Raw genomic sequence first — 25156 nt, 5'->3', positions numbered from 1 at the left:
AAGTGAAAACATGAAATTATTAAAAGATAACCATGTCAAAAGCATGGTTAATAGTATTTTCATGTTTAAAAAAAAATGCCATCTTTCAGTATTCTGAAATGCCCATCGGCCTGCAAAAGAGATTTGAAGTCAGTATGAATTATAATATATAGTGTTTTAAATATAACCCAAAAAGTAAAGAAAAAGATATCCATGTAAAATCCTGAAAGAACATATATTATATATTATTTTAATGTTTACGTTCTTGGTAAAATCAACACTGTCAGCTTTTGACACATTTTTTTTAAAATTATTCTTTAAAAAAATACCATGATATATGATATATGTAACAGTCAGAATTTAGCGTGTATAAAACATCGATGCTGCTCTACCTATGCTATGAAATGGAATCTTTCCTTTATTCGCGTTGTTTATCTGTGACGTCAAGATCTCGAACGTGGTCGATAATTTGTTGAGGCAAAACTAGAACACGGTTATGTTTTCCAACAGAGAAATATTATAAATATGTAGCCATATATCACTTTTTAACATACACGCCAAATGGCTCTTGGATTAATTTTAATCGGAATTCTTCTGATACTGCCAGGAAATCTGTTTGAAAGCTTAAATTCGCACCAAACAGGTTTGTATTTTTGTTTTATTTAGCTGTTTTCTTAGGATATAATGTAAAACACATGAACACAAAAACATTTATAGATGACTTGTTTAAACACCAAAAAAGGTTCTTGGTCACTTTCCCTAATTATCACGAATGAGTGCATAGTGACATACAGACATATGTGATTCTAATACATGTAGAACATGACTTTTACATGTAGAAGTACACAAAGACCACATCTAAAAGGTATAAAGGTTTGTTTCGGAACAGTTGGTTTGTAATATCACTGTTCATGTTACTGTGCATGGAACAGACATGAAAGATGTACATATCAAACGCTGTTATTGAAGCTTGTGCACTCCTACCGTAACGGGTAGGCAATGTGGACAAGCTAGAAATTTTGCCCACCCTGGCTAGTCCAAATAATTATGACGTTTTGATGTAAGGCGTCAAAGAAAAAATTATAATAGCCTTTCAAGACGTCATAATTATTTGGACTACACCCTGGCCTGTTCCCACTCCCACTAGATGGGTGGACAAAGCAAAATCCACCTGAGCTGTAGTGTATCTTGAAAAGGTTACTGTTGATTTTCTGAAAGGCACTGGCAGCGGCTACAGTTACATGGAAATGTAACAATAATAATAGTATTATTGATCATTATTGTTACATTGGAGACTAATTGCCGGAATGCAAAGTTGGGCAAGGAACCAATTAATTACGAATGTAACAATAATTATTGAAGCTACAGCTACTTTGCGTTATTGTAAACTGCAAAACAGCAAAGTATGCTAGATTTATTGAACTTAAATCTTCTATAGTTGTGTTGCTTAATTCTTTCATATGTACTAAATAATACTTGTAATCATGGTAATAATGATAAATGATTAATATTATTATTCCACAAATGGTGTTTAAATAGTTTTAAAAATATGTATTATTGACTTTGATGTTCCTAAAAATATTAGTATAGTAATATAGTTCAATCATTTGTTGTTAAGAACTCGGGCTGAGGAAAGTGTTCACTTTCAAGTATTTTTAAAACTGCACACCTACTATAATTACTGTCATTATACTTTGAACAAGGGAAGAAAAGATTCCTATTACCAATTTTGTTATGGGTAAAAAAAAAAAAAACTTGGGATGGGTTTGAACGAAACTGAAACAATATCAATGAATATCAAGACACAAATTTCATACAGCTATAAAAATGCATTAAAGGTTGCGTTATCTTCTAAGAGGGACATCACAAAATGGAATTGCACGGAATGCGATACAGACATTCACAATGTGGCATCACTGGTGTGTGATGGCTACTTAAAGTGGTTTCATTAAAAAATGTGTCAGACTTAAACATGATAAATAAAAAATTAAAGAAATTGTAAGTTATAATTGTATATACATTGTATATGTAATGCAAATATGTCATAAATGTCTTCAACTTTTATAATTTAGCATATATCAGTGGTCTCGTTAGCCCAAAATAGAAGGGCGCCACTCCCCTGGTGCCCTAAGCCGCGCCCTGGGTGCCCTAAGCCGCGCCCTGTGTGCCCTCAGTCGCGCCCTTCTGCCCTGACGCTGTTTTCCAAAAAAAAACTTGACGTTTGGTAAAATTGCCTTTTGTTTCATCTATTCGATCCCAAAGTCAAAATGGAAGAGTGTATGCATGAAGATTTTCATGAAATTTAGAATTGAATTGAAGTAATCAAAATAAAACTATGCCTTCACAGAAACATTGTCCATCTCAACTTGTAAGTGACAGATGTAACCATGCTGGAAATTAATTATGGAGTTACTTCCCCTGAAAAAGTTTATTACAAAATTGTGCTCCTAAAATATTATCTAGCACTAAAAAGAGGAAAAAATAACCAAATGAATACAAAATTATATAAGAATGAGACCTTTAAGGATATTAACTGTCTTTGAACATACAAAAAAAAAAATGCATTTTATTTTTGATAATCATACCTTTGGCAATCCATGTTTATACACATTCAAGAAAGTGATATGACTATCTATTTGGTTGACTCACGTCTCAGTCCTTACAGCTGAATGGACGTGCTGGGTCAGCTCTCCTTTACCCGCTATCTTCGATGAGGGTTTATTGCTAGATGGTCAACGACATACTACTAAGATGACAGAAACCAATCCATGCCGTACAGAGAGACGTGGTAGTGGCGTACCCGTGTTAACATGCACGCCAAAACCATTGTATATTATGGGGAGTGTCATGCCGATTAACGTCCGAGGGCTGTATCCTAGGCGTTGGGTGATACGACCTTCATTTCACTGCCTAACGGCTTTGGTCCTGATAATGCTTCCTGTCATCTTTAGAACTACGTCCACGATTCATCTACCAGTACTCCATCATCGAGGCTAGCGGGCTGCCAAGCTGACCAAACTGGCCCTGAAAGCAGCCGTTGTGAAGAATAAAGACCAAAATAGTAAAAAACCAAAACCTACTCACCAAAACCAAGATGGCGGCCTCCATATTGCGACCTCCACTACTTGTTCCTGACCCATGGCATCAAATCATTTAAAGCTCACCAAACGCCTTCGGGCACCGAGCCGACCGTGCGAGGGCTGAAAAGCCAGTCAAGGTCGTTAAACACTTCCATATATATATTTGGTTGGTTGGATATTTAGCCGACCATGCAAGGGCTGTATAGCCAGTCAAGGTCGTTAAAAACTTCCATTTGTTGTAATTTGGTTGGATGGTGTCATGCTATTAACTTACATAAATGGAAGTGTGCAGTAAAACTCTCATCACAAATCAACTTGCTGAAGCTACACTAAAATAACATATTCCTAAACACAATGAAAAAAGATTTAGAGGGCCAAGCTCTAGATGAAAAATTTAAAAATACAACTACTCTGTCATGTACATGTCATAGTATGGTAAACTATGAGATGTTTAGTTTATTTTCTTTTTTTTTGGAAGGAGATGGGTAGGGGGAGGATAGTAAGTTTAATTTGCCTCTTTTGGTTAAATGTATGAATGTTTGTTGCCATGTTTTATGAACATGTAGTATGAATGACTTTTCTTATGCAAATTTCTTAGAATAAATAATCAAAACAACAACTTAGGCATTTTTATTAACAATATATACGTTAAAAAAAATGTGAACTCGTGATACACGGAGGGACGTAGACAAAAAAACGAGCAGTGCCTTCTCCTATCATAAAAAAGTGCCCTGCCCTCCACTGGCACCCTGCCCTTTTTGAGTTCTAGCTAGAGCACTGTAAATACATGTTTTTCTAGTCTCATCGTACACTCATGACATTGCTGTTTTTCATTGTTATTGTTACATTGGTACGCGTTATTAATCAGGTTCTTACCCAACCATGCATTCTGGCATTTAGTTTCCAATGTAACAATAATATTTTATTATTGTTACATTTCCATGTAACCGTAGCCAGTGCCTTTCTGAAATTGGACAAACACTAGAGAAGCTACATTGTAGATCTCGAGAAACTAATGAAGAAAATATATCAGCAATACCAGATAAATAAAAAAAGGTTTTAGTTAAGAATTATTTTCCAGTCTACGATGTTGGAGAGTGACTAAATTTTTTAAGTTGAAGATGCACATAGACAAATGTAGGCAATGCAGGCTCTTTATAGTCTCTCGTTCTGTTCCTGTATCTTAGCTGTTTAAAATTTTAAAAAAAAATTTCATAGTGAAATATGCTCCGCAACTAAGTTGTCAGTGCCATATACATTTGTAGTTTTACCCTTATCCAAAATTCTGTAATTCCAAAATTCCGTAATTCCGAAATTCCATCATTCCGTCATTCGGCAACAAACCATTATACAGACTTTTTTCTAAATTCTTTCAGATATATATTGGGAATATTTTTGGCATGTGAGTTAACCAGGATGAGTTACAGATCAAGTTTAAGTAATAAGTTTTGTTCTGCTTGGCTAATTTTTGCCGAAATTATGGGCTATGGACTTTGATAAATTGTTGAAAATCACAGTTAACCCTTTCCTTCATAGAATTTTAATTGTCCTAGATCATTGTTCATGTTGTAGGTCATAGTTTTACTGTACAGTTATTGTCTCAGATTGTAGGTTTTACTGTATAGTTAAATTGTCTTAGATCATTGTAGATCAGAGGTTTAACTTTTACTGTACAGTTATTGTCTTAGTCGATAGGTTTTACTGTAAAGTTATTGTCCTAGATTGTAGGATTTACTGTATAGTTAAATTGTCTTAGATCATAGGTTTTACTGTATAGTTATATTGTCCTAGATCGTAGGATTTACTGTATATATAGTTGTGTAGACTGATCAGAAAGTCAGCAGAGCTAATTGTATTATCCTGTAATCATAAGTTATTTGTTTCACCAATGGAACTTGGGAATGATTAAAGGAGAACTTGATCATTGATTTTGCCATAATTTATATTACGTGGGTGGACAGTAGTAACAGGGTTTCACAGAAATCAGAAGTTATTGGTCTTGAAATCAAATAACTGTAATGAAAAGAAATCTAAGGTTAATTGCTACTTTATAGAAAAAAATGCATTTCATACATTGTGTACATGTCCATTTGTAATTTTGAATATATATCATGTACAAATGTAGACTGATAACTTTCAGACTGATAATTTACAGTATAAATGTCTGATTTTAATCATTTCAACACCAAGTTAAGAAAATACCAAGACAGACAGACACATACATTGTAGCATAGTACTATGAATGTATGATAGCCATTTTAGTACACCAATATCTTGGATACTTTTAAATGTCTTAGTACAAAATGTATTATCTATATAATTATGTATTGTATATATGGTACCTGATTCTTTACATCTGCTTTATCTGTTAACTACTGTTTGATATCTTCAATGTAGAACTTAGTGTAGATCACGACAAATGTACAAATAATGAAATACAATGAAAACAGACATGGCAGTAATTAAGAAAATTCAAAAATATATAGAAAAGTTTTTTTGTTTTTTTTTTAAGTCCAGAATCAAACAGTGATGTCAAGTACTGCACACTATATTTCTGTCCTGCAATCTGAAATTGGACCTTCTAAATAAAATTTTACATTTTTTATATTCACTCAAACATGATGAGCATGATGATAAATTGTGAAATAAAAAACCTGATACTGTTTCTGCTTTAAAAATTGTATGGATAAATTTTTAATCAACTGTAGTTACATCAGAAATAATATGTAGAAATGATTGTTGGTTGCCTTGCATCCAGTTGACTTAAAGGAAATTTTATGAGATGAAACAATATAACCCAACAACATAAAAAAGACAAAAATAGTTGGCTGTCAGATTTTTTCCCACTACTGTTCAGTACCAGTTAAATCTGAACATGGAAAGCGTGACAAATTCAATTTCCATTCAGAAATCTGAGTCTCTGGAATATATGGGTTTATTGATCAGTGTTCTGAACATCTTGCTATGGTGTAAGTAAACACTGTTATCAATTAACAGCTGATGATAGATTTCATTAACTAAGTCACTTCATTGATTCAATACCGTCCTCTATCTCAAAAATCTTTTTATGTGAAAATTGATATGTTTTTTTTAAACAAGGACAACCATTTCTAGGACATTTGTGACGTCAAAGCCGTGAAATGTAGTCAATAATTTCCTTTATTTAATATCTTGCAAATAAAGATAGTTTTCGATTTCTGGAAATCGGTCAATATTACTTTGTGTTCTGAAAGTTATATATATGGCAAAAAAGCTACTACTGAATGAGATGCACTATATCCAAAGGGTTATTCTTGGCTTGTCCTGTTAGGTTAGAACGCATGGTAATTTGTATTGATTTTACAAATTATATGCCATTCTTTGAAAATCTGGTTGTTAAATGCACATTTGTGGTATGGATCTGTATAAACTAAGTTAACAGTCTTAAATAATTGGAAATAATGATGATTTATTTCACTATTCCTATATGCATGTATCATCCCGCTCAAACACTTCCTGAGTTCTATCACAGATTTGAGGCAAGAGTAGATTTAATCAGTGGCTTCTTATAAATTATACAATTCTTATTCTTATAAATTATACCGTAATTATAAGTCAAAGCGTGTCATGAGACTTCATCAACACTACAGCTAGTATGATCTTACATAGATACGTACATGTATATATATGGAAATAGGACTTATTATGTTTACTTTTGCAAAGGCAATCAAGCATTATACTGTCTTGGGGTAGACCAGAAAGTAGTATGATGATCTATGATCAACAGATAAATCTGGTTTTCTGTGTTTACATAGAGTGGCAGATTTCATGAAAAGATTAGCTCAACACAATGAAGTGCATTATGCAATTGCCTGAGACGACTGTACCTGTGTATTATAGTAGTCTCAGATTAGTGCTGTTCTACATCTTGGCACTTGCAGGAAGGTCTTTTACGGTTAGCTGGTGCTCAGAGGCGAATTTAGGGGGAGGTTTGCTTATATTAGTGAGTTATATAGGGAATCACTGAACCATGACTGGAGCGGCCCCCATCTAAGGTCAGTCAGTGGGCCTCCACTTATGAAAATTTCTGGATCAGCCACTGGTGCTTCAACTGTAGTTAACAGTATACAGTTACATGTACATGTATCAGAATTCATGACAAGTTGAGACTTGACATCATTTTACTGTAGCAGTAAACACAAATAAAACCTAGATTTATTAAACATTGTACCAACATACATTTATTGCCATTTAATGGTTAGATTAAATGAAATTATAGTTTCTGTCAACCAATCATCTTTATATAAATGTTGATATGATTTATTTAATTGAATTTGTTTCCTCTTGTAAAGTTTTTTCAATATGGCAATAGATCTTGCAAATGTAACACTCTGATTTCATTTGCGTTTTAAAATAAAAAGTAAATATATATATATATGGTCTATAGCTTATATCATGTATATCCTTTCATTCAAAGATTAGAGAACTTTGGCTATAGATGTTGTTTTGCCTACATGACAGATATGAAGCTATTTTGGTTTTCAATAAAATTTTATTTCATCTTGGCTGACGTTTTGATAAAAATAAAAGATTAATATCTATGATTGATTTCTGTATCATTGCCTGCTGATTGATGTAATTCAGGTATTCATTGGATGTTTTTCTTTCAATTTCTAACAGAAGACTTATTCATGCTTTCATAACTACTGAGATTTTAACTACGACAGATCGATAGAGATGTATTAATTAGATTCAATTAAATGATTGATATGCAAATGTTGCATCGATATTACATGTAGAAAGGAACTGATGTACATCTATGCATCAATTTAGCTCTTAACATTTGAATGCTTCCATAAAATGTTGAAAGAATGGTTTTCATCACTCCTTACTCGCTCCAGAAAAATATAAGTCTTGGTATTAATAGAAGATACTTATTGAATTGTAACTAATGGAATGATAATAAATAAAATGATTATGTCTTCTGTGACAAATATCTTCCCATTGATTTCCTGTGTAATAAATCTATTTCCGTCTACTCCTGTTATAGGATTTCCATTCAGGACACCCTCTGTATACATATAGTATGCTGGATAACTCCTTTGTTATTCAAACTGTTCAGATAAATGAAATAAAACAGGGTAATGAGTATGCAACACCAACCCAACAACACAACGTCAAAAGTACACTAAAGGCATCTTAGTAGTCTATTATGTTACATGTACTTAAGAAAAGGGAAATGGCTTCATCATCATACATGTGGCAAATAGATAACTAATTAAAACTAAGTGTTCTCAAAGACAAATATATTTCATTGCACAAATATCAGAAAAGGGGGAGCAATCAAAAGTTCTATAAATTTCAATATGATTGATCCTAATAATTTCTATTGGTAATTATGAAGCTAATGTCATACCATTTTAAACAACAGATTCCAAAGGTTTACATTATAGTGGCTTCATGAAAATAAGTCTACACTTGGTACGATATACGCCCATGTACAGCATTGACATACATATATATATCATATATATAGTGATGGCAGTTAGGCTTTATCATCATTTACCATGTTATCATATAATTCAGACTATACTTAAGTCAGTAGGGCATGATTTGTTCAATCAATATACATTGATGTAAACCATTGTTCAGGCTTTTGTTGTAAATATGATTATAGGACAATTTGATTCACCAGTTAATGAATGGGATAGATGATAAGATAATACAGTATATTGCATTAACAATCATTGTAACTAGAAACAAATGTCCTGTATATATATATGCATTCCAATTTTTTTAGGGGGGCGTTAAGTGTTATCCTTTCCATCTGTACATGCATACATCCTAAAATTAGTTTCCGCTCTTTCATTAGTTTGCCTTAACCAAATCATATGAAACATAAATCACAATGCTTATACCCCCAAAACACAGACCACTTTTGAAATGTGAATGGTGTCACTTTTATGTTCTTTAGTCATTCACCTTTATTTCATATAGACAAGCAGGGCATTTAATAGCTGTGTTTTCCATTTTTTTTTTTCACGAAACAAACAACAGAGAAATTTAACAAGCCTCTACTTCAATAAATGTAACAAAGTTTTACTAAGATATGTCATGTATGTATACAGATTATTCATGTAAAATATAAAAAAAATGTGAATAAATTAGAACAGCAATATTTGTTATGTTTACATGGACATTTTTCAAAATTTAAATCATAAATGTACAAATGTAGTGCTTTATATCTCTGAACAATAGTTTCATTTTAGTATATATAAGTCAATCATAATTGATTTCACTTGGGATGATACTGCATTCATATCTTGCTTGACAATTCAACTTAGTTTTTCAGGTTCACAATGTTACTAGCATATATATAGGGTTTTGTTTAGATAATGTTATAGATATAAGAATTCATTGTTCAGATTTTGACAAAGTATACAAAATGAAAGCAAGTGATCATAACAGCTTCCTGTTTTCAAGCAATATTTCAATAATGGTCCCTTGCTTTCAATTTATTTTTGATAATTTTCACAAGATATGCACAGCATTCGACTCTTTAAAATATACATGTACATGTATGAAGTATATTTTTCAATGGAACATTCTTATTTTGCAGCAGAAGAATATAATGAGTATGCAGAACTAATAAGAAAACTTCGTTTCCTGGCCAGACACGAGTCCATTGAAAATCAGGACAATATTTTAAAGCAACGATTTGAAAAGAAATTTCACGAGCCTCGTAAACATGGTAAGTTTCGAAATTCAATATTTAATGAATTTACTTGGTTACAATTTTATATCAGTAAACTGATATATAAAAAGATCAATGAGACAACTCCTCATCCAAATCGTAAGTTGTAAAATAAACAATTATAGGTCAAAGTACAGTCTTCACCACAGAGCCTTGACTCACACCGAACAGACAACTATAAAGGGCCCCAAAAATGACTAGTGTAAAACCATTCAAACACTCTGTATACGCATACTTCTGTTTAAATAGATTCATGACCATCAGTCTTCAGACCAAAAGTCAAATCATTTATTTTAAGGAAAGGAAAAGATGTGTTATTAAATAGTAAGAATTGTATCCCCCATCCGCTTAACCCCTTCATGTATTTTGTACTAAATTGTTTTGATTTTATATTTATATACTAATATATACCAGAATATGATATTATACATGTTATAAGTTATAAACCTGAAAGGCTAAGAATCATGATCCATGAAAGGTTTATACATACTAAGTTATAATTGGTTTTAAATCGCTCTGACATCAATTGGAGAAAGTTAATAACCTTTAGATGTCGGAGTGACTTTATAGGTCATTGAACGCTTCATCAATTCCTTTGTTAGAATCAACATCAAATTTGGATTATTATATATTTTTTCATAACCATTGACCATTAATATCTATATTTGTCCTGTTTGTCCTTTTCACATTTCTTTGGACATTGACTCAGAATTGATTTTGTTAACATGATTATTTGGTTCAGCATTAATTGGGTGTTTTAAAACATGCTCATTACATGTAACAATTCCCCTGCTTATACATTGCTTTACAAATTTCTATATCTATGTCATTGTATGTAGGCTGACCAATATTTTCACCAATTTGTATATGTTTTGCATATTTCTCGTTTTTCGTTTTTAATATAAATAAGACCGTTGGTTTTCCTGTTTGAATGGGTTTACACTAGTAATTTTGGGGCCCTTCATAGCTTTGTGTTCGGTGTGAGCCAAGGCTTTGTATTGAAGGCCGTACATTGACCTATAATGGTTTACTTTTATAAATTGTTATTTGGATGGAGAGTTGTCTCATTGGCACTCACATCACATCTTCCTATTTCTATCTATTGGCATGGTCATTGAATGTTTCACATTCAATTTTTTATATAACATTTAAAAAAAAGTTTAATTGGGATATAAAAAGTGAGATTTTCCTTCCCATAATTGCATTTTGATTGGACTTAATATAGTTTTGTGTTGTATTAAGGTTATAGATGTTCAACAGTAAATGGTAATGTTAAATTAAATGGTAAATGTAAGAAATAGTGTTAACCTAATGTAGTTTAAAAGGTACATTTCCATGTATTGTAAACACCTCTTAGAAGGCTTCCTTTGTGTCAAATTGTTTAATGGATTGTGTTTCTATTTGGTGTACATTTTACTTTTGAATTACATTTTGGGGATATAAATTGTTAGAGGTCATCATGGTCATGAGGATCTCTGATCATGCTGAGAGCTTCCCCAAGTAGAGAAAGTACAAGATATATTTCAAACTTCCTACTAATGTTCTGCATATATATATATTTTTTTGTGTTATTAACTTGATTTGGTTGATAAATAATTATCATTTCTACTTCAGCATCAGACTGGCAAGAAGTTGTTGGTGAAGACAAAAGATTACAGTCTATAGAAAAAGATGCCATCGAACCAGATGATACTGAAAAAACTTCAAAGTCAACAACAGCCAAAACTACACAACAAAATGAGACACCGGCCCCTCCACTACCTCAGGTTCAGAATAAACATACGGACAATAATTCATTAACTGCTGGCACAGATCTATATTTTATATGTAAGTATTGGTGAAATCTACATTTGACCATGCATTGATCCAATTTATGAGTTTTGGTTATATAATAATATGTTCTTGGACTGCTGTTTAAATGAAAGTTTTCCTCAATCCACGAAAATTAATGAATCCACAGTATGTTCAATATTGATTAATCTAATAAAATCAAGATTGGAAATGGGAAATCTGTCAAAGAGACAACATCCAGACCAAAGAGCACATAACAACCAAAGGCCATCATTTGGGTCTTAAACGGAGTGAGAAAATAATGCTCAATACTTCCTTTTAATTATTCATAACAACAATGTTAAGTACATGTTTATCTTGCATAATTTCTCCAGTGGTCATCATGTAGAACTTTTTTGTAAGGTCAAATCTTATCGAAGATTGAAAATATTACCGGTTTGATTTCCAATGCTGATTGTTCTTATAAAAGATCATATTTTGCAGCCGGTGAAGTGTCTCATTGTGTAATCTCGTTGTTTTATCATCCTACATAAGACTTAAGTCAAGCCTGTATATAAGGTGACCTCAGGACTAAAAAAAAAACTTTATAAGAGAGATTACCAGTAAATATAAACTCCGCTTCAATTAGGTGTTCCTACAGCTGGACAAGAAAAAGATATGTCTTTAACTTGACAAAGCTGGTTATTGCTAAATAGAGAGACCTTTTTAGCTGTTTTGACTGTATTTTATTTGCAATGAAGGAGCATAAACGACTGCAGTCTGCCCCAAAATCTTTTCTCACTACTAGTAGGAAGACAAATACTCTGAAATTTTTCTCATGTGTCTAAACGAAGTTGTAAAAAAAATTACAAGTCCAAATGAAGTTTTAATAGTCTAAGGCATGGTACTAGTGGCATACAATGCAGACTCCTCAGCCTGTTTAATGTTATAGACAACAACTTAACATTGAATTAATAATCCTGATCATAATTCTTGTATCATAATTTCTAATCAAATTATTTGTCGACATATTTTTCTATATTTGCAGTGATTGTAGCAGTATGCAGTTTGGCTGGTTTTGTCGGCCTTATAATGGCAGGTGTATGTTGGTATAGGTAAGTGTAACAACAAAAGATGCTTCAGTGGTTTTGATGGTTATTGGATAGTTAAAACAACTGTTACTAGCTTCCTTGTTATTGAAGTAATGCTGAATGTTTTGCTGTGAGACCTCGAACCAATTATGGTCAAAATTTTGATATTATATCATATTCAATTTCTTTATATTGTTTTGTCTATAAATCAAGCTGTTGGTTTTCTTGCTTAAATTGTTTTGGTTTTGATATGTCTGGGCCTTTTTTGGTTGTTGCTCTCTCTATTGTATGGGTTTTACTCATCATTGAAGGCCATACACTAACCTTAAGTTGTGTACAAGATAGTTGCCTCTTTGGGTCAGGTTTTGTTATGAATGGTGATCTTTGATTGACCAATGTAATATTATAACAGTTCGAACATCAACGTATAGATGTTGTTGACTTGTGTATTGTCGACATTCAATTTATAGTTCAACATGTTTAATGATGTTATTTCCTGGGGATGATGACTGGAGAATTAGCAAAGACATTTGGCTATTTCTTCATTGATTTTAGATTCTATATAAGGAAGATATGCCCCAGTGGAAATAAGTAAGGACTTATATTTCAAAAGGTTTCTTATTCTTGTATTATAGGCAACCCATTTTCGCTGAGTTTTCATGATATCATTTTATATTGAGTTCAATATTTCAAAGAAAAAGATTATATATATATATATGTTAATGATCGTTAAATATCAAAATGTCATTTCATACATTTTTTTCGCTTTGATATAAGAAAGAAATAAGAAACTTAATGCTATTTAATAAATCAGTCACATTTAGATGTACTTTTATAACTCATGGTACCCTGTAGGTTGTTTATTGTCAGGTTTTTCATTGGTAGGACCTGTTTGCCTTCAGATTTTATCCAGAGAAGTGGGCAATTCACATCATTTCATGGATTTTTATTTCATACATCAATGGTGAATACCCCATCTTTTTCAATGATAAAATTCAACATGTAAACTAACTTTTGAAATTAATGCAATGCTTTTATTGACGAGAATATGTGACTTGACTTTTAATGACATTTTTATTTGAATCGTGCATGTTTAGATGAAAGATCTGTTCGAGTTTGCTTCAATAAGTTTGACTTTTAGTCTTTATTAGTTGTGATTTACATCTACCTAAAGGAGATACATTAATTTCCAAATTTAGAATTAATGAGAAAAAATAACATCAATATTAGAAGTAGGTTTATTGATTATGAATTCTTATAAGTCTTATGGCTAATTTAATATAAGAAAAAAAAACTAAACACTTCCAGAAACACAATGAAATAATGGTATTCTCAGCTTGCTTAACATGTAAATAGATAATTTGTATAGATATATACATATTGATTAAATTTATAAAAAAAATCACTGACGTCAATATATAATTTGATCTTGTAACCTATTTCTAAATATGTGCTAAAATTATTAAGTGCAGAAAGTAATAGAAGATGAGGAAAAAAATAAAAACATCTGTTTGAAATAAAATAAAAAATAAAATAGAATGACATTTGTTATTAAGTAGAAATCTAGGTTTTTCTTCTAACACATTGTTCAATGAAGAAGAGGAGACAAGAGAATAAACATTATTGACCAGTTTCATTCAGTACTTTATATTACTGGAATAGAATGGTCCTTATATTCCACTGACCAGAAGATCTATGATGGCTTCATTAATGCTGAATATCTAATCAATGAAAATTCATCAAATAAATCAATCGTACAATTCAGTGTTGACCTGTATCATTTACTGTAAATTTAAAAATGTTTGGTATTTAATTTTTGTGAAAATTGGGTTCAGATAAGTTAAAAAAAATGAAAACTGACATTTTGAATGTATATGTACATGTAGCATTATCTTTTGATTATAGGTGCGCGGAATTTCTGAAATCAAAATTATAAATCTTACATACTGGTCAATTGTTCAACAATCACATTAATAAATGGTTTAATGCATCTCTGTTTAGTATGACCTCTGTTTTCTTGAAACTAGTACACATTTTTGTGATGGGGACAGCTGGAGCTTGCCTCTGGGTGCTGGATTTTCTCGTTGTGTTTAAGACCCATTGGAGGCTTTAGGTAGTGTACTTCTCTATGGTCGGGTTGGTGTCTATATTTTCCATTTCCATTCTCCATTTCCATTCTCCATTTCCATTCTCCATTTCCATTCTCCATTTCCATTCTCCATTTCCATTCTCCATTTCCATTCTCCATTCTCTATTTCCATTCTCCATTCTCCATTTTCATTCTCCATTCTCCATTTCCATTCTCAATTTTATGCAAAAGGTTTTGAATTTATAGTAAATTAAGCTGCCACCTGATTTATTCCCTGTTTTAGATGGCACCAATCAGAATCTGGGATTGATTATGGTGTTTTTTTATTGTATGAGAAATTTAGAGCTGTTAAGGAAGGACCTTTAATGTTCAGAATATTACATAATATTGAGAACAACAAACACCCTGAATTTTGCTTTGAAACATCTAATTGTCCATGAAATTTAGTAGAGCTAATTAGTATCTGAACAAAGCCTCATTTCTGTCAGACAAATGTCAATGATTTAGTTAGTAGTTGATCTGAATATGAAAGAGACACAAGACTGCAATCTCTAGACAGTAAGATCATAAAGTCAGTCTAGTAACCAGGGCTGGTATGACATTTGTAAGATAAGATATCAATACTTATCTTCCCAACCTCTGAGAAAATAATCTATACTAAGACCACTTTAATAAGCTTAACTTACATATTGCAGGAGTGTTAGGCTTTAGTATATTATTTCTGTATTCTTGAAATATAAGGCTTTTGTTAAGAACTTAAACATTTAGAATTGATAAACTTTCATTTTGCAAGAATTAGTGGCAGATCCAGTATTTTTGAAGGGGTAATGGCCTTAAACTGAAGATATTTTTTTTTTTTTATAATTTTATGCTGAAGATTTATATATTTCTAAATAAAGGGGGTGTATCCTCCCTGAATCCATCACTGGGGCAGTGGTGTTATATATGCAAATTTTGTTCAGTAGGAATAGAAATTTGAGTACGAAAGAATTTTAAAGCTTCTTTTGAACATTTAACTTGTATACTGTATATTATTTCTCGTGTTGTAGGAATATAAAAGCATTTGTTGAGAAAATTAATACTTTTGGAATTTTGATTTCTTCCAAACACTTAATTTTTATTCTGAATGTGTCAATTGCCTTCTAACTTCTAAGGCTATACTAGTACTAATCTCTGACTTTTTGCATACTTATCTATAATACTGATCAAATCTTTTTTCAATATTTGTGTTAAGCTGTAAGAGTTCATAGATTAATCATTACCATGGAAAATAATCTCTTTGTTTTGCGAATCACCAGGTGAAAATTGATCATTTTATTATTTTACCTAAAGACAACATACAATTGGTTATTAATTATCACCTGTAATTTGTACCTATTTTTCACATATTAAGATTAATTGATGTATGACAGGTGTTTCAATAGTTGTTATGACAACAGATTACTTTATGCACCATCCCACCTGTTCAGGTATGAGAGTGTAAACACATTGGTAATTGTTCATTGTTATTCTGACTATCTGATGTTGGTTCTAATTATGTGGCTGATTGATTGAGCTCCCAAGGGAACCCATATATAGAATATATCAAGTGTAGAGAAAATTCTTTTACAAATCAAATGAAGAATATTTGCAATACATAGATGAATGGACCACTGATATTTCAGAGAACTATTTATTAATCAGCGGGAGTTTCTCACTGCATTGCAGACCCATTTATGGCCTTCGGCTGTTGTCGGCTCTATGGTCGGGTTGTTGTCTCTTTGGCAATCCCCATTTCCTATCTCAATTTAATTAATGTTCAGGAAATTGAATGACCGTTTGAACTTTGAATGAAACAATCTCAAAAGCTTGAAAACCAATAATTGTATAATCATGCTTATTCAACAATTCTCTGGTATCAGTCTCTATAAGTAGTTATTTTCAATACACAGATATTTTCCATTGTGTGTGTATTGATTATTTTTGAAATATTTAAATCCTCCCACAACTGACCTAAATAAATATTTATTTTGATTTTTAAATGTAATTACGTACATTGTCATGCTTAAAGTTTTACCCTGTAGCAATTTATATTTTATAGTGCTGTTATCTGAGTTTAGTGTCCGTACTATTGTTACAACAGATCAGTTGTATAGGATAATCCTATGAATTTGAATTGAATTTAAATATTTCAATGGCTAATGTTTATTATTTTCGAAATAAATCTTTGAAAAAATAAAGAAAAGTGAAACAAGATTTAAATGGATTATTGCTTTAAATGTTCCCTTTAATACTATAACTAGTAGAAATTAAGAGCAGATTTAAATTTTCGACCATAAGATCACTGGAAAATTATTTTTCCTCAATATCTTGTTTACCTTTATTGTTAATTCATAGAAAATTTCATTACATGTAAACAGGTATCCATGCTGTGACCACAAAATCATCCCCCAGCATGCCTTAATAAGATTGTATGACAGTGAATTTCATTTACAGCATGCTCAATGTGGAGCATGTTGTACCCCGTGACATTTGTGAAAATAAACAGTCTACATGTACACAAGTTCATACAGTCTTTTTAAAAATAAATATTCCTGAATTTCATTTCACAACAAAATGACACTTTACAGCTTGAAACACTTGTTTGTTGAGAAAAAAGTAGTTAAAAAAGGGTGAAAAAAAACTGATATAGTAAGTTTACAACTTCAATGACGACTAATTAAGAGTCAAAGTTTAAAAGTCAGTCTATAAATAAGACAATAACATATTAACCAGGGATTAGATTAAAATCCTTCCTGCATGTAACCATTGATGTGTTTTCTTTAGTCTTTAAATTTCAAATCACGAAGTCTTACATGAGTTATCTAACAGAAATTCAATACAATATCGTGTTGACGCAAATATTTCTCTTTCCATTTTTAATTAAAGGAAGATTAATGCCAATATCAATTACAGTTGTTTTTCTGATAATATTTTCAATGATTGTATGATCAATAGAAGACAGCAACACAAATTTCTAAGCAATGATTATTAAGAATAGACAAACAGGAAAATTATTTTTTAGGTTCTTAAGCACTCTCAAAATTCCCTTCAAGAACTCACTCCAATGATTGGTCTTTTTATTGTGCAATAGAACAATGTTCCTGGTTATTGACCCCATGATGTCATCAAAACAACGCTTCATGTTATTCAAAGCGTATAAAGTGTGGTGGATAGTGAAATCCTGATGTACTGATTCTTCAGTTTAAACATATTTAATTGTGCTGATTCTTTTCTGCATTATGTTAGAGACTAGTATAAAGTAAAGAAATGTGGTATGATTGCTAATGAGACAACTTTCCACCAAAAATCAAAAGAAGTGGATGTTAGCAAACCACATGGTCTCCATATAGTTGGGTTTAAAAGGCTTTATTGAGACACTAATCTTAAATTTATCATTAACCATTTTATGAATATATACCATACTTATAGTAAAAATCATCTATAAGACTAATAACTTTCGTTTGTAATAGTTGTTATGAAAATACTTATTAGAAAAATATCAAACCCTAAGTTGAAAAAGACAAACCAAAACAACTTCTTTGGTTGCAAGTCTCAAGAATGCATTATTATTCAGTATTTCTATTGGGCTTCAAGATTTATGTTCTGTCTGTTGTTTGTAAAAGTTACATTTTTGCTTTGGCATGATGTAATGATATAATGACAAAAATGAATGGTTTCTATTCATGTGTTGTTGTTTCAAAATCACAAAATTGATATTCCTGAAACTAAAAAGTCGTTATTAAGGGAAATATCCGAAGTAGTTTACACATCTATTGGCTATTTTTGTATTGCCTGTTAAATAAGCTTAGCAATCAATATATTTTGTATAGATGCCTATTGGTTTGAATTCATTCTAGCACATAAAGATTTGAATTATTGCAAATATCTGTCTTGAAGGATGTTGGGATCGTAGACATTTGTTTTATTTATAGATGAATATTTTATTGTAACTATATTTATAGTTGTATAGAAATTGACTGCACAGCCATAACTTGACAAGGTCTATATGTTGATTTCATTTATTTATTGCAGATTGAATAAAAATATAAAAGCTGCTAGTGAAGTAGACTACCCAGCCTATGGGGTTACTGGACCAACAAAAGAGAGATTAGGGTCCGGTCCAGGAGATAGAAAACTAGCACAGAGTGCTCAGATGTATCATTATCAACATCAAAAACAGCAGATGATAGCCATGGAAAAGTAAGATAAAGGGACATTAGCTATGAATTTAACCCAACAATTTATTTTTTAAATTTCATCCAAACATTTATAAAAGGGGATTAAAGACATAATATGTTCCTATTCACATACACACTTATAAACATGTATTTGACACTCGATGCACCCTAACACACGATCATTCAAAAACATCAAAAACAAAATCAACAGATGAGAGCAATGGAAAAGTAAGACATTATTAGAAATTCAAATAAAACAAAAAAGGATCAAGAGATGATAGATTGCAAAAGAAAAGTAAGTCGGGTGTAAAAGTATAAAGTATGTTGAATTAAGGGGGTACACAACACCTAAGGGAGTTAACTTTTAGAAAATCAGCTGAGCATTTTAATCACATATTAGTACTTAGGAGAAATCAGGCCTTTCATTGATCAAAATTAGTTTTTGTCTTACTGCTATATATAGCCATCCAAATAATTCCTGTAAATTGTGCGATTCAAATTTTTTTATTTTTGCAATCAGTTCAAAATAAATATTTTGTCAAAACTTTATGAAAATTAAACGAGCCAAATATATTTTAGTCAAAGTGTGGGGTACCCCTTCAAGAAAAGGGTTTTGAAATGAGGCCCATTGATTCAAGAGTAAAATGGTGATTTATTTTACATGACAATATATTTTGTTTGGCCTAAGTATGCTTGCAAATGTAAAACACTGATGATCAAGCAATCAGCAAATCACATGATAATAAATACATGAAATATAGACAAAGAAACTTGGTAAATTTAAAAAAAAAACTTTTAACTGTATTTAACACGTAAAAATAATTGAGAGTAGCGCCTTTCAGAATCATTGATTTTATTATCTTCAGACAAGATAATTATGTTTTACTTTTCTCACTTCAATCCAAAGTGCCTTAGGGATAATAGTAAAGTGCCAAGGAGTGTCTTCATAATAAAGTTATAAAAATAAACCAATTATTATTCCCAATACATGAAATATTAAACCTAGATTTTCATACAAAAGATGAAATATAAAGCACAGAAGTGGGTAGTAGGTACATAGCAAGCATACATAGCTTATATGTATACTAAGATTTGTTAAACAATGGAAGCATAGTATTGGCAAAGAAATCCCTTGATCAAGAATTCTATTTTATTGTATGTGATAGGTCTATTGGGAAATCAAAGAAACTGCGGATTAATGATATAATAAGATACACATATTACGATCATGTAAAAAATAGTATATCAACTACATGTATATATGTATTTTGCAAAATCGCTGTTCGATAGCACAAACTTAGCTATCTATAATTCTTATGCTTTAATTCTTCAACAAACAAAGAAAGCCTTGGGTAATCAAATTATATGCAGACACATATACTTCACTTTAATACCTTTTATTCATATGTCTGACATGATCAAAACTCAACAAGTAAAAAGGTGCAGGAGTTCAATATGAAGACATGAAAAGTAATACAGTCAGCTTTGAAGATGAAAATCAAAATAGTTTACCTTTCTCATTATAACCCAAGTAATTTATTATATAAATTCTAATTATAACAGAGCCAATGGTGAAATGAAACATGATGCATCTGAAGATGAGTCTGAAGAAGAGAACGAGGAAGGAGATTATACTGTGTATGAATGTCCCGGTCTGGCACCGGTAAGTTACTCATAGATGTACATGTAGGGTGAGAGAGGGCAAACTAGATATGTAAGGAGTGGAACCTGTAAGAAAAAAATGTGTTGACAATATTTGTTGCTGTACAGCAGTGATATTCTAGATACATAATCATAAAAAAAGTAACTTATAAATAAATTAATATTACTGTTTTTGAAACCTGATCTACAAGGATTTACAGAAAAAAATAAGAAGGTTTAAGCTATTATTATTATGATCATAGAGGAACATGATATAAACCCATATTTTCATTATTACAAATGGATAAGTGTAATTACATGAACATGTTCAATAAAATGGAATTAAAGATTAGAGCAGATCACATGAATCCTCATTGGGAGACCTGATGACGTGTATTGTCATGCGATGGGTATCTTCGTGACATTTGATCACAGATATTGTCATGGAATAGGTATCATTGTCAGATCATATGTATTTGCATGTGATTTGCCACAAATCCTGGCAGCCATTTTAAAATATCTATAGACTTCTAAGGATCTTTGTGTGTGGGCCTAAAAAATGAAGAATTCTACAATCAAGTGATTTTAACAAAAATATTAAGAATTTGGACACTCAAAGTAATGAAGATTAATCCTTTGTTGCTTAATAAATGGCAATGACAATATTGAAAGAATGACAAGTACAAGTTGTCTGGTAAAAAAAACTTATGCCAGTTTAGAATATTAAAATTTACATGCCAAGGGAGATAACTTAACTTTTTTATTTTTCAGACTGGAGAAATGGAGGTTAGAAATCCTCTCTTTAATGAAGAAACTCCAGTTTCTAAAGGTCCCACAGAAGACAAAAAAGACACACAGTAATTTGGTATTGGGAACAAAAGCTGCGTTCTTTAGAAGCTTTTCAGAAATTTTGTTTATTTATCTTCTTCTCTGAAGAGTTCTGTTTTTAGTATCTATGTTGTTTCTGTTGATTTTTAAAGTGCTCTGTGATCATATGTATTTATTGTTTTGTTTTTTATATAGAGATAAATAATTTACAAAATGCTTTTTGTTACTAAAACAAATGGTTGGAAATTTAAATTTATGACAATTTTTCTAGCATCATGTAATAAATTTTGAATTATAAAATTAAAAAAGAACCCAGGTTGTGAGATAGTTTACAGACCGGGAGCTGGTCTTCCTTTGAAAAATAATTTGTCAAAGAATTTCAATACATTCCTTCGATATTTATTTTACTATTATTAACATTCCCTTTATGTAATAACATTATTTATTCTTGTTAGTAATACAGAAACAGTTAACTAATGTAACAATTTATGGTGATTTCTGAATATGATTTTATACTGCCAATTGAATTTATGATTTCAAAATTTAATGCATTTATTGATGACAAAAATGAGAAAAGAAATCCTTATTTTATGATCTCTAATTTAGAATCAGAAATCCAAAACATTCTATTTATTTGTCAATTCATAATAGTTAAAAGCTTTAACAAGAAATTTTCTTTTGTTATTTACAATGTGAATACTACATTGTTATCACTATATATTTAGTCTGTAAGATATGAAATATATATTTACATTAAAAGAAATTATCCTGCTAACAAATGTAGAGATCTGTGGAAAAGAATCTATTTCGTAAAATGTCAGTTTACACTTTTTTCGTGCACTGATTTCAAATAGAACAGTTTTACATTTAATTTGTTTATAAATCGAAAATCTCATGTTTTCATTAATATTATTCATTTTTTCAAGTTTAATTAAGTATAATAATAAAAAACTATTGCTGCTCTGGTTGAATGAGCACTGTTATTCAGGGGAGTTTTTAATCTCAAATTTTAAATTTCTACATCTGTTTTTATGTCAATTTTTTAATTATTATGTCATGTTTATAGTCAAAATTATCATGGTTCTCTGTAATTCCAAGATCTGAGAATCTTGAATGTACTGGAAAAAAATGTATAAATCTAATTAACATCTTGAGATCATGTTATAAGTTAAAAATATTAGGTTGGCCATTATTCAGTACTCCTGACAAAATAATTAATTTTATGTAAATTTTTTGATAATTTGTAATAGTATACAATTTTTGTAAACAATAAGATGGTGTAATCAGATATTGGTATGTGCAATATTATTAAAGTTTATTAATAATTTAAAATGTTGAACTACTTTCAATCAATTTTCTACAGTCAAAAAAATATTTAACAAAAAAAATCATGTTAAGCTAATTCAGTTTTGTAAATATACTGACTATTACTGCCAAAAGAATTGTAAAAAATCAGAAGTTTCATGTTTTCTTGAGGAAAAGAACATATTTTTTTGTCGAAAACAGTTGTTTTATAATGCTTTACACAAATTTCTGGATTTCTTTTTGTTACTGGTAAATTCATTTTGTGTTTGTCAATAAAGAAGAAATGGACACATTCATTGTGGTATTATAAAGGATAACAGCTAAAAATTATATTGTAAACTGTTGTCATGTTTGACACAGAAAATATTTATGACATATACATGTAATTTAAGGTTGTGGGAAATAGGTTGTAATGTTAAAGGTCAAAGTGTCATGAGGTCAAGGATTACTGTGGATACTGACATTTAAAATGATCATAAAAGTTGAAAAAAATTCTCTTTTACCTATCAGTTATCAAAATATGATTGTATCTTCAGGAAAATGTCAATATGGTAATATACTGCTTCCATGGTAACATCAGCAAAGGTATGTGACCTTGACCTTGACCTCATGGTTCTGAATAGATTGAACCAATAGATCATTCCATTGTAACAGTAGTACAGTGTTCATTTAGTGCAATAAATTGCAGTTGTTAAGTTTGGATGCCTTTTATCAGCTGTCACATTTATATTCATCTCTGGGAATTTGTTGTGATATCGTTTGAGCAGCTATATTTTTACTTTCTTTTTCATCAGAATTATATGCATATTTAGGATTTTGATTGGTCAGTATGCCAACCTATGCAAATTTTTGAGTGTCTTTTTAAGGGCTATCATCTTTAATGTATACAGTTCTTGTTTTATTTAGAATTTCACCAAATTCTTATGTTTATTCAGGGAAATACAAATCAATGGATAACATGCTATAAAGTTGACAAAAGAATTACAAATCTGTCGATAACTATAATTATTTAAAGATGATAAAGAATAAGATAAAATATAAACTCAAAAAATGATATATTTTCTACTTTAACCTTGTTTCACTTGCAAATTCTCAGAGATGAATAGTTGCATAGTACAGGGGATATATCATGATATATTATGATTAGAGGGGAGATCTCATGATAAAATTTCATATCCATGTTACCTATATACGTAACAACAAGGAGAAATTATCTGTATGGACACATTGGTTATTTAATATAAAATCTCATCAGATAAAATAGTTCTCCTTGTTGTAATGTTTTAACTGTTGTTTAGATCTGCATGTTACACAAAAGTTTTGTTTCATTTGTATTAAACATTTATTAGAGCTTTTAATGTCATGAGATAGCAAAATTATGTAACATTTTTCACTTTACTGTATAAACCAAAAACCATTTCTACTTGTTTATTTTTTGTCTTTCAATCAATTATGGCAATTTGTTTATGTACATGTATTGCTATTCTTGAATAACTTGACTGTAAAAAAGACTTAACAGTTTTAAAGAAAATTAAACTTTTGCAATTGAAAATAGAAAGGTCTACAATATTCTCAGGTAGTGTAAGCATTTATTCTTCTATTTTTACCCAGAAAGTTCCTTAAAATAAATTGAGCCTTATGAGATTTAGATATATAACCAAAGAGCTTGCTTGGAATGGAATTCAACTAAAGCAAAAATAGTAATACATGATATATAGATGATCTGCACAAAAAACATTTTAAGTTTTTCACATCTGGAATGTTAATTTTATATATTTATTAAACATGAAGGATTCTTATATCTTTCTTATAGGTCTTTTTTTTTTTTTGGCATTTTTTCAATTTGATAGAATTTTGTCTCATTGATTTGAACTTTTTCACTTTATATTTCTAAATTTATATATTTATATTAAGTCTTTATCAAGTTTGTAGGAGAAAAAAAATATATAAAATAAACTATGTACACTTGTTCAAATTACAGATATATATGTTAAAACTGTTTTACAGATATAACACAAACACATGAAATAAAACTTTTGTTCATCACAAATCTGTTTTTGTTCTTTGACTTTGGCATAATTCTTGTCAACCTTGAAAAACAGAAATTTGGCAGGTGCTATTGACTCCAATTTTAATTAACTAAGATTGTCATTTTTTTTGCCAGAGTTTGATAGGTCTCTCTTTGTAGTCTCGACTTCCTCCATCAAAAAAGGATATAAAGCGTATTAATTATTTAATACTCAAAAAGAATAAATTTCATTAGAATAATACTGACATCAAATTCACCCACTTGGAACATATGTATACAGGTTACTGTTAATTAACTTTTAATTCAATATACAGAAATATTGTCAATAGACAAAACGGCCATAACACAAGTCCACTGACCTCCAAAGTATGGTATAAATTATGTTTTTTAATGTGCTGCACCCACATTGAAA

General features: G+C 30.6%; 1 protein-coding gene across 1 annotated transcript; it reads left to right on the top strand.

The window, feature by feature from the left end:
- Positions 1-381: 381 nt before the first annotated feature.
- Positions 382-22080, top strand: LOC134708269 (neural proliferation differentiation and control protein 1-like). The gene is made up of 7 exons (XM_063568687.1): positions 382-622; positions 9658-9789; positions 11407-11619; positions 12611-12677; positions 18796-18963; positions 20505-20604; positions 21354-22080. Exons 1-7 carry the CDS (start codon positions 541-543, stop codon positions 21441-21443), a joined length of 852 nt encoding a protein of 283 aa, XP_063424757.1. The 5' UTR covers positions 382-540; the 3' UTR covers positions 21444-22080.
- Positions 22081-25156: the final 3076 nt, after the last annotated feature.

The sequence above is a fragment of the Mytilus trossulus genome, chromosome 2 (genome assembly GCF_036588685.1).
Source record: "Mytilus trossulus isolate FHL-02 chromosome 2, PNRI_Mtr1.1.1.hap1, whole genome shotgun sequence".
Classification (NCBI taxonomy): domain Eukaryota; kingdom Metazoa; phylum Mollusca; class Bivalvia; order Mytilida; family Mytilidae; genus Mytilus; species Mytilus trossulus.
Note: the sequence above shows the minus strand (reverse complement) of the source record. Positions and strands in the feature narration are given on the sequence as shown.

Coding starts and splice junctions, on each gene's coding strand:
- LOC134708269 (XM_063568687.1), top strand. CDS start 541: ATGGCTCTTGGATTAATTTTAATCGGAATTCTTCTGATACTGCCAGGA. Junction 12,678..18,795: donor GCAGGTGTATGTTGGTATAG/GTAAGTGTAACA, acceptor TATTTATTGCAG/ATTGAATAAAAATATAAAAG. Junction 18,964..20,504: donor CAGATGATAGCCATGGAAAA/GTAAGATAAAGG, acceptor TAATTATAACAG/AGCCAATGGTGAAATGAAAC.